Consider the following 10,585-nt stretch of genomic DNA (forward strand, 5'->3'; position numbering starts at 1 on the left):
AGCGTCACACAAAAAGGTCAGCCGCGTGAAATAGTTTCACGGATAGTTCATTCTATGATTTGATTTCGTCTATAGGTCAAATTTATCAAATTTGCCGCTGGTGCGGCCCCGTTACGTCCAACAACACCTCCAACTCAAACGGCCCCCACTTCGCCGTCTCTTCCACCTAACAATAATATCTGCCTACCTGTCCAGCACACCATACAAGGTCCAAGCCCGCCCGCCCGCCCGCCCACCCATAGAGCTCGCCGCCTCCCTCCGTGTCTCCTTCCCCGCCTCTCTCTCGCCATCGTCCCTCGCAGCGCCGGCCGAAGCAAAGCACGGGGACTTAACCGCCGCCATGAGCTACTACGGCCAGCAGCAGCCGCCCGTCGGCGTGCCTCCACCGCAAGGTCCGCCCTGTTCGCCTCAAGTCAAGATCCGTCCCCTCAATTTCCTCACATCTCGTATGCAATCAATCTTGCTCCTGCTTTTGCGACTAATCGCTTCTGTTGATTTGTTCTTGCTCAGGGTATCCAGGGAAAGAGGAGTACCCGCCGGCAGGCTACCCTCCGGCCGGGTACCCACCGCCGGGGCAGGGACAGGGGTATCCTCCCCAGGGATACCCGCCGCAGCAGGGTTATCCGCCACAGCAAGGGGGGTATCCGCCGCAGCAGGGTGGGTACCCGCCGCAGCAAGGGTACCCGCAGCAGGGGTACCCGCCTCAGTACGCGCAGCAGCCTCCGCGGCAGCAGCAGAGCAGCGGCCCCTCCTTCATGGAGGGATGGTAAGACAAGACTGAGCCCACCTCCTTTCTCCTCTCAGTTTCTTAAGTCGTCCCTCGTCTCGGTTCTAGCATCGCGTTAGATCTCTGAGCTGAAGCCAAATTGGGCTCGACGTCGCCGGTGAGTCGCCGGGGTCGGAGTGGACGTTGGGGGGTCGGCGTTTTGTGTGGCCACTGGCCAGGAGGGAGTGGGTGGGTTGGGTTCGTTGGTGGGTGACGTCGGCCCGCATCCCTCCACTCGTGACTTGTCGTCCTCAGCTTTCAAAAATATAAATAAATAGGAGTGCTTGCCTCAGCGAACCTCGTAGCTGTCTGTCACGCTAGGTCTTCTGGTGCGGAAAGATATTTGTGATTCGTGAACAATAAGTTAGATATATTAGCCCAACTAAAAAAAAGTTAGATAGATATACTCTTTTTAGGGAAAAAAGTTAGATATACTAGTAGTACATGTTTATTGAAATGGCACCAACTGAAGGTCGATATTTTCTGAAAAATTTCATATTCCAGATCAATTCATCCAGAACTTACTCTTTTTTTTTTGCGGGGTTATCCAAAACTTCGTTACTACAGAATTCAGAGCATGGCTATACAGTATACTTGTATTTCATTCTTCTCTTGTTCCGAGCATACAATGTACACTCATTTATTCCCGCAAAAAGAATGTACACTCATTTATCTACCATGGAACTTGTAGAAAATACGAGTATTATGTGTATACACCAGCTTGCTGACATACATTTTTGTTTTCCTTTTGTGTTTTGACAGCTTGGCTGCCCTTTGTTGCTGCTGTCTGTTGGATGCTTGCTTCTAAGTTGAGTTCTAAGCGACAGGGAACAGATTTGGTGCAGCTGCTATGTGTTCCATATTGGAAATTGGGATCGGCTTGTTGATTAATAGTACTAGTACTTCTTAGAGGAGATTACAAGAACTCCTTACCGTCATATTTGTATGTTCAGATGATTGGTGTACCTTTTCGCATAAAAAAAGAGATGTTTGTTGTAATGCCTAGTGAACATGAAAAAACAAACTGAAAGCTCAAACCAATCCACAATACCCTGAAAGAAAAGACTAATCCACGACCATACTTATAATAACTTGGAAATTCAGCAGGGTTTCAACACAACATAACAAACTTGGTAATCCAGCGGGAGTTCAAGAAATGAAAAACTTGGAGATTTGGCAGAGACGACGATAGTACCAGTACGGCATTGCCGCTCGACAGATTACTTCTGCACACCATTGCAGCAGCACACACAGATAGCAAAGAAAACCGAGGAGGCGATAAAGCATTGCTCCAGGCCGAACTGAAGGGCGTCTCACTCAGTGGCGACAGGCGGCCTGTTTCTGCGGTCTGATCCAGTCCTGCAGCACCAAGGTGACCCTGTCGTGCTGCTTCACGGAAGAGCCGTGCAGGAGTGGGGAGGAGCGGGCGAGGACGCTGTTGTAGTGGACGTACTCCTTCTGCCGGAACCTCTCCTGTTCGGGCAGCATCATCTCGTCCCACTCGGCGTGCAGCTTCTCCGACAGGCTCCAGTCGATGTTGTACCTGGTGGCGCCGAAGCACGTCTGGATCAGGACACGCCTCGCAAGGGTCCGCAGGTCGGGCACGCAAGCCCCGTGCTTCGACCACCATTTAACTGTGATTTCAAGTCATAAACGTGGTAAGAAGGTACTTGTAAGTCAGTCATGTAGTATGATATGAACGAATGAATGAAATGGTGATGATCTCAGTGGGTGTAAGCAGGCCATATACTCCAGTTTGCAACTTCCAACATACAGTACTAACTAAACAACTATGTTGACAAGCTTAAGCTGATGCAGAGAAGTTGATCATTTTACACATTCATCTGTAAACCTTTTAGCTTCTCTGCTACTCCCTCCGTCCCAAAATAAGTGTCTCAAGCTTAGTACAACTTTGTACTAGAGTTACACTTATTTTGGGACGGAGGGAGTATTATTTAAACAACTGTGTTGACAAGTTACACTAATGCAGAGAAGTTGATCATTCTACACATTCTGACTTTGAATTGAATAGAGAAGTGCATCATGACATGATATATTTGTGCCACATTCACATACTAACTAAATATGTTGGCGCACTGACACTATTCCAACTCGCTCTAAAGATTGAAAAAAATCCAGTTCATATGACACAGAAAGGCACTACCGTTAGTGGCTTGTTAAGGAGTGGGCATTTTGTAAGAGATTAGGGTGTAGCTTACCTTGTGGTAATTCCATTATTTGCTGCTTTGCTGGATCTGTATCGAAATAGCCCAATTTCTTTTCATACACTTCCAATTGTGCTAATGCTTTTATGGGATTGTAATGAGCCTTGCCCAGTTGGATTATACAGGCCGCGATGCCACTGCTGATCACAGTATAAGGGTGGAATCCAGCTGCGTAAAAGATCCTTGGGTTTAGCATCGGACCAGCAGCATGGAGAGGGTTATGCAAGTAACCATCCCATATCTTGTCAATTATACGCAAATAAAACTCACTTTCATCTCCAATATTGACACATATCTCTTCTTTTGCACCATGCATGGCTTCATACAAGATACCCATCGGACAGATATCAGATTCCAGTTTATACAACACTCTGACAAGTGGGCTTGTAACCTTCACGACTTTGGCAGCAGCATGCCAAAATGCATCGTCTGTCTTTACTATGCTCTGGATACGCTCGAACAAATCAAGACAAGCCCAACCCGAGGGAACCCATTCAGGCGAGCTGAACATCTGCACCAGACCTACTCTTGCAGAAACTAACCTCTCTAATGTGATGAACACTGCCACAAATTTCAGATAAGAACTGCTCAAAATCTCCTCCTGAACATATCGTTTCAATTTCATTGGCAGTGCATGGCCATATAAAAACCTTGTAATTTCCCTTGCCTTCATTAGGACTTCACTGACATGCTCGAGCGCTGCTATTTTCTCAAGTAGAAGGTTGATGCAATGGTCAGCACATAGCACGAAGAAAAAACTGTCATGTTTATTTAGCACATACTGCCGTGCCATCTGCATATGGGGTGACACGTCATTCATGACAATCTGAACAATGTTATGGGCACCAACATCTTCAACCACGCAAGAAAGCATTGATTCTAGCTCATCGAAGTCCTCGGTGATTTCAGAGACGTCAATGGATCTGAGGAACTGCGTACCTTTGCTGCAGTGCACCAGGACACTTACGAAGCTTTTGTCACACTTGCTCTTCCAACTATCCACAATTACAGTGCAGCCACTTGTTTGCCACTCTTGCTTGAGTTCCTTTGCGCGGTTCTCAGTTTCTCTTAGTTGCTCCTGCAGAACAGCTTCGTACGTAGGCATTACAGCCCCAGGCCCATGGGGAAACACAACCATCTCCCTCAAAGATGATGAATGGAGAACACCAGGCTCAGGTCCAGCTTCGGAGAAGAACTTGCCTATTGATTTTGCTGACGGAGAATCGAAGTAATCACTTGCCTCAACCTTGGGTTTCAGTTGACAAGAATTATATGCGATTTCCTTGGGCTGCCTCAAATCCGGTAGATAATGAAGAAAGCAGCGGTTATTGGACACAGTTGGTTGTAGCTGTGGTTGCTGGACTTGAGCAGATGGAAGGGCTGGGCTTGTGTGAGGAACCTCATCATGTTCATGCTTCCGTTTCTTCATTTTTCTGAGCATCCAAGCTTTCTCTTCTTGCGATCCACAAGTGAACTCCTTAAGCTTGTGCTGACATTGCCCCTGATGCCTGCTAAATGGTGCTCTAGGCAGTTGTAACTCGAAACCACCTTAACGCAGTAATGGCATTGGCAGCTCACTCTGCAACCTTCCTCACCAATGGTTTTGCCATGCCTTTCTTTTCCACGGTTACTTGTCTGAGGATATTGTACAGAAAAAACCTGAAGGAAAGCAATGAGGGATACTTCAGTAATGCAAAAATTAAAATGTCAAATTCCCAAAACATGAGTGCAACATTTCACCAATGATTAGATTTCATCTGCTTCCTCTTCATGACAGCACATGATGTACTGCTACTGATGAATCTACCACATGTCAACAGAGTATTACTGGATCTTAGAAGTTTAAACACAGTAATTCTGGATATGTAGTTCTTCACAGATTAGTGATGTCGTATAAGCATAAGACTACCCTCCTCTCCCCCGCCGCTTGATCTCCCTCCTCCGGCCAACTCCTCCACAACAAAGAGCAGATCCGGAACCCTCTCTCCACCCATCCCGAAGTCCAGCGGCGCCGTCACCAGGGTCGGAGCCGCCGTCCACCTCCACGCCTGACTTCATCCCAGCTCGCTCGCTCCCGTGTGGCCCCGTCGGCCGGCGGCACGGGCGGCGGCGGGGCCCTGAACTGTCTTGGCGGCGCTGGTTCTCGGGGCTCGACGGGGGCAACGTGATCCCGTGCGGTGCTAGGCGCGCTTCCATGGCGGCCCGCGTTGGTGCTGCTGGAGGCGGGGGAGGCTTCACTTGACCTCGCGGAAACCACTCGAAAAAAAAAAAACTTGACCTCGCGAAAGGTTGTGTAACTCGGCAATATGGTTTTCGCTCGGTGTTTCCTAATTATTACTGTAGTTAAGATCTTCTTAATGAATGCAAAAATGGTCATTCGAAAAAACAATACCCCTCTGAAACAAATGACGTGCAGTGACTTTTTCCTGATACTAAAATTAAAAAAATCATAGTTTTAGCAATTCCTTCAAATCGGCTCAAACCCCTTTCAAAATCTAACATTATGCTGCCCAATTCACAAGAAAAGAACCCCAGACAAAATCTAAAAGGGAGAAAGGGGAATTCTTCCCGAGCATGCTCCAATGCACACCCTCTGTGCAGAAAAAATTCGCAGATGACTTTGACTGTTTACCATTTCTGGACATTGATGCGACGACGGGTTTAATGGAGGAAAGGACATTCACTAGTGGGTGGGTGGTGAACAAATTTTGCTGGAGAACAACATTTCATTCTTTTTACCATGATATGCTTTTAATAGTTAGATCAACAATTATTCCCGAAATTGCAGTCACCAAAAGAGGCAACACAAACTTCGGTGGATAACTAGGGCAAGGTGAACCGAGCATGGTTCGAAAGAGAATCCGACGGGGGTGGATGTGTACTAGAGAGACATTGGAAAACAAACAAAGATAGGTTGGAAAAAAATGTAAAACCCAAGTGAGATGGGTGTTGTGTTGGATACATGTTCCCTTGATTGGTTACTTCAGAGAACTTCATCGGCATAAACACACAATTTCAAAGAACACCTTGGGATAATCCTAGTTCTTAATGTTGCACTTGAACAATGAGATTAAAAAAAAAGCATGAGAAACATGCATTTAGATCTAATATACTCCCTAGAAAAAACAGAAATGGTATCAACAAAAACATTTTATGCTTCTATTGAATAAATTGCTTTTCCTTACCTTTGACTTTAGATCTCGTCTTCTCTGTTCCAAGATGTAAATGATGGCCTAAAAGTGGGGCAATGGATGTGGTGCGCTGGAAAAGGGTGAATGGCGGAAGCCTGGGAAATATGCATTTAGTTCTAATATGCTCCCTAGAAAAAAATGGTATGAACAAAATCATTTATGCTCCTAGAGAATACATTATTTTTCTTACCTTTGACTTTGGATCTCGCCGTCTTCATCCAAGATGTAAAAGGAGGATGGCTTGGGCAGCGACTGTGGTGCGTCGGGAAAGGGCGGATGGTGCAGTGCGTCAGTACCTTGGAATACCACAATCTCACCTAAGAGGAAAACACAGATGATGGATTTACGAGGGAAAACATATCTAGAGAGTGGAAGTGGCGGCAATGGATGGAGAAGAAGATAGTTAGATCTAGACAATGTTCATGGTTGACGGTGGAGGAGAAGATAGTTAGGTCTAAGGAGTGGTGGTGGCGGCGGCGGGTGGAGGAGAATATGGTTAGATCTAGAAAATATTGATGGTTGCAGGTGGAGGAGAAGATAGGTGGATCTAGATAATGTTGATGGTTGTGTCGTGTGGGGGATGGCTTTATAGCCGCACGGTTTGAGATTAGGGGTGCGACCACGATCCGCGTGATGCAAGGTGTGGGCCGTCAGATTGGAGATGGGTGGCGGAGAATGGGGTAAAGGGGGTGGCGCGGATAGGTGACATGGAGAGGGAGGTGTGTTTCTTTTCTAAGGGTGAGGTAGGGTGCGGGGATGCGAGGAAGGCGTGTGTCTCAGGTAGGTGGATGCCAGTTGGGACCGGGCATTTTTTGGATGGATTGCTTTTGTGCGGCGTTGCTCGTCGCCGCAAATTTTGGATGGATATCTGGGCCCATGAGTTGTGTGGTCGTGACGAGACTAGTGCAAAGGCGTAAAATTAGATTATTGCTAGGACAATTTGGAAAGCGTATTTCTATGTTTTCCACGATCAATTGATACAAGGGGTGCTTATTTCAGGTATTGTATATCACTCCTCAACATAAAAGTACTCCCTTTGTTCAACTATTATCTAGTTCTTTCTCAGCAGTGGCTGTAACGCCACACAACACCTCGACTTGCCCCCCAGGGTCTTAGAGCGTTAGTGACATAGGCGCCGATGTTTGATGGCAATGACGCCCCCTCCTCTCCTTGTTGTGTTACGTTTCGTGGTTGCTGCTGCACTCTAGCCTTTTCTTTCTGATCAACGTGGCGCTCAGTGGTGGCAGAGAGGAGGGAGGACGCGGCAAGGGTGAGGAAGGAACTAGGGTTTTGGGGGCGAGATGGAAAGGACTTTGTTTGTTTGCCATTTCCGGAGATAGATGAGACCAGCGGTTTTAATAGTTGGAAGGACATCTATAGGTAGGTGGGTGGGTGGAACAATTTTCTTTGGGAGAAATAGCTTTTCCTTTTTACCCCTGATATATTTTTAATAGCTAGATCACCAATTATTCATGAAATCACGGTTACATCATCATTATAACATCCAATAGAAACTTTGGTAGATTATCGGGGCAATTCTCGATGAACCAACGATGGTTCGAAAGAAAATTCGACGGGGGTGGATGTATACTAGAGAGACATTGGAAGAGAAAAAAATATAGGTTGAAAACAAATATAAATCTCGAGTGAGGTGGTTGTTGTGTTGGATACATTTGCCCTTGATTAGCTACTCCATACAACTTCATCAACATAGACACACAATTACAAAGGCCAACTTGGCAGAATCCTAGTTGAATATCTTAACATTCTACTGCACTTGAACAATGAGATTTTGACAAGAAGTCTGGGAAACATGCATTTAGTTCTAATATAATCCCTAGAAAAAAATGGTATCAACAAAAATCGCTTTCATGCACCTAGTGAATAAATTGATTTTCCTTACTTTTGTTATATGAGAGAGGAGAATTTTTCCGATTAAACTTCACATTCATGCTTATAAATTTGGGTGAATTTAAAATTTCATTCAAATCACTGAGTCAATTTGCTATAAAATTTGACATGACCTTTGCTCTTACTTAGAGTTTTGTTTCATTCTCAAATTAGAAAAAATATGAAGGACTTAGAAGTTAATAGTACAATTCAATATATCCATCCACATCTTGCGGGGGTGTGGAGACAAGGAGGTGTTTGTACTAAAGTGTTTTAGCTAAGGTATGGTGTCCAAGAGGGCAGTAATAAACTGCACTTTGGAGGGGTGTACCCTATATCTTAGATTAGAGAAATCAGTCTTGAATCTTTGTTTCCAAGATGTTGAAGTGGGCTTCACCTTTCCGAAATGATTATTGTTGCGTTCTTTCCAAAGTCTCCATGCAAACACCAAGAATATATCCATCCACATCTTGCGGGGGTGAAGCGTTTTCTGTTGCCTTATCAGCTGTAGCCTATGATCATGAGTGGACCAATGGATGCCGAGGGATCTCCAACATTCCTAGCTGAAATTGCAATGGAAGAACAGGTGCTCCACAGTTTCCTCCATGTGCTCCCCACACAGTAGGCAGTCAAAGTTGTTACCAATATTTTAGTGTCTTCATTTGAGCAAGTTTCTGGTATTAAGGCAGCCAACCAGAAGAAACCAACCAAAGACTTTAATCTTGGGCATGCATTTGGTTTTCCATAACCATCTGAACGCCTCATGGGCGACCACCTCGCTGAAATAGAATCTATAATAGGCGTGATTTTGAATTTGTCACTCCCCCCCCCCCCAAATGCACATCCAGGTATCATGCAGATCCGAAGGAATAGTGGTGGTCACTTCATCTTGGATTTCTCTTAATTCAACACGTGCTTGTACCGAGAGGGGAAGGTGAAAAGTTGCATGCAAGTCAATAGTACAAAGGAAGTCGTTCACCGAGGCGTCTGATACGTCTCCAACATATATATAATTTTTTATTGTTCCATGCTATTAAAGTATCATTTTTCGATATCTTATACTCATTTACTAACAACTTTATATCATTTTTTGGGACTAACCTATTGACATAGTTCCCAGTGCCAGTTGCTCTTTTTTGCTTCCTTTTTACTCCATAGAATATCAATACCAAATGGAGTCCAAATGCCACGAAACGTTTTGGAGATTTTTTCTGCCCAGAAGACACCCAAGAGGCCCAAGGAGTGCACCAGAGGGGGCCTGTGGGGCCCACTAGGCACCAGGGCGTGACAGGGCCCCCAAGCGCGCCCTGGTGGTTAGTGGAGCCCACAAGAACCCCTCCACTGACCTCTGCCTCTATAAATACTCTAAAATCCCCAAAAACCTAGGGCAGTCGATGAAACACAATCCCAGCCACCGCAAGTTCCAGAATTTGCCATAGCCAGTTCTTTGCCGTCAGCTTACAAAAACAGACGACAAAGAACTAGCTTATGACAAAGATATTATTTGCCATCAGCGAGTTCTTTGCCGTGTTCTAGTGACAACAAATAGAATCTTTACCGTCCGCTAGCAGACGACGAAGAGGTGGGGTGGGGTCCAGTCACTAGTAGAAAACAGGGCTTACGTTTGGGCCAGATAAACCCATTAGTCCTGGTTCAGTCACGAACCGGGACCCATGGGCCCATTGGTCCCGGCCTCGTGGGGGCATTGGTCCCGGTTCGTCTGGCCCCTTTGGTCACAGTTGGTGGGACGAACCAAGAATAATGGGCCTCGCTCCTGGCCCACCACCATTGGTCCCGGTTGGTGGCTTGGACCGGGACCAAAGGGTGATCTTTAGTACTGGTTCAAGCCATGAACCGGACCAAAGAGATGCCTATATATATATATATATATACGCCCTCGCGTAAGATCAGAGCACACTGCTCTGTTTTTTCTGGCCGGCGAGGGGAGAGGGCTTTGTGGTGCTCTAGCTCACCTCCTATGCACACGAGGTGTTCGATGGAATGCCCGAGCCACACTACTTAAGCTTTCTCCTCTCCAAGATCGACCTCCAAGCTCCATTTTCCTTAATATTTGTCTAGGTTTAGCGGTCCGTCACTTCCCGTCCCCGTCTTCACCGCCGTCGATCGCCCGCGCCGATCTCGTCGCCAGCACCACCGTGGTGAGCCTCTTGTTCTTATCTTCTTTCTGAAAGGAAAAATTTTTACTTGTATGTTTAGATAGATACTTGTATAATTTTCTTACTTTTATTATTGCTTCTTATTATTTAGTGCGATGGTTTTGGTATCCGCCCCCGTCGGCCCTCGTCCTGTCTATGATTTGGATGTGGTATATATTATCTTTATAACTATTTGGTTCATTTATTATTTATGACAATTATGCCGACCAACGTGACATAGATTTTATTTATCTAGGAGGTATGTGAACCGGAAATTCCAACCGACCCTATTGTCGAGAGGTTAAATTTAGTTGAAGAAGAAAACAATTTCTTGAAGGCAAAAAATAAAAAAAATGA

General features: G+C 45.7%; 2 protein-coding genes across 3 annotated transcripts; one reads left to right on the forward strand and one right to left on the reverse strand.

Annotated features, from left to right (window-relative positions):
• The first annotated feature begins 222 nt into the window (after positions 1–222).
• LOC119337600 (cysteine-rich and transmembrane domain-containing protein WIH2-like) lies at positions 223–1,765 on the forward strand. Its single transcript, XM_037609761.1, has 3 exons — positions 223–392; positions 511–766; positions 1,529–1,765. The coding sequence occupies exons 1-3, from the start codon at positions 341–343 to the stop codon at positions 1,572–1,574; spliced, it is 354 nt and encodes a 117-aa protein (XP_037465658.1). The 5' UTR covers positions 223–340; the 3' UTR covers positions 1,575–1,765.
• A 63-nt stretch (positions 1,766–1,828) lies between these two features.
• LOC119337599 lies at positions 1,829–6,724 on the reverse strand. 2 transcript variants are annotated; one of them, XM_037609759.1, is made up of 5 exons: positions 6,373–6,724; positions 6,177–6,277; positions 3,262–4,650; positions 2,986–3,159; positions 1,829–2,400 (listed from the first exon to the last, which is right to left on the reverse strand). In XM_037609759.1, the coding sequence occupies exons 3-5, from the start codon at positions 4,430–4,432 to the stop codon at positions 2,084–2,086; spliced, it is 1,662 nt and encodes a 553-aa protein (XP_037465656.1). In that variant the 5' UTR covers positions 4,433–4,650; positions 6,177–6,277; positions 6,373–6,724; the 3' UTR covers positions 1,829–2,083. The 2 variants fall into 2 exon arrangements, with proteins under 2 accessions (XP_037465656.1, XP_037465655.1); XM_037609758.1 differs by having other exon boundaries at positions 2,986–4,650.
• Between the last annotated feature and the right edge of the window lie 3,861 nt (positions 6,725–10,585).

Source organism: Triticum dicoccoides, chromosome 7B (assembly GCF_002162155.2).
Source record: "Triticum dicoccoides isolate Atlit2015 ecotype Zavitan chromosome 7B, WEW_v2.0, whole genome shotgun sequence".
Taxonomy (NCBI): Eukaryota; Viridiplantae; Streptophyta; class Magnoliopsida; order Poales; family Poaceae; genus Triticum; species Triticum dicoccoides.

Bases quoted from the DNA above. Each gene is read 5' to 3' on its own strand.
- LOC119337600 (XM_037609761.1), top strand. From the start codon at position 341: ATGAGCTACTACGGCCAGCAGCAGCCGCCCGTCGGCGTGCCTCCACCG. The intron at 393-510 runs GTCCGCCCTGTT...GTTCTTGCTCAG, and splicing joins CGGCGTGCCTCCACCGCAAG to GGTATCCAGGGAAAGAGGAG. The intron at 767-1,528 runs GTAAGACAAGAC...GTGTTTTGACAG, and splicing joins CCCTCCTTCATGGAGGGATG to CTTGGCTGCCCTTTGTTGCT.
- LOC119337599 (XM_037609758.1), bottom strand. From the start codon at position 4,432: ATGCTCAGAAAAATGAAGAAACGGAAGCATGAACATGATGAGGTTCCT. The intron at 2,401-2,985 runs GTAAGCTACACC...TTGAAATCACAG, and splicing joins AATAATGGAATTACCACAAG to TTAAATGGTGGTCGAAGCAC.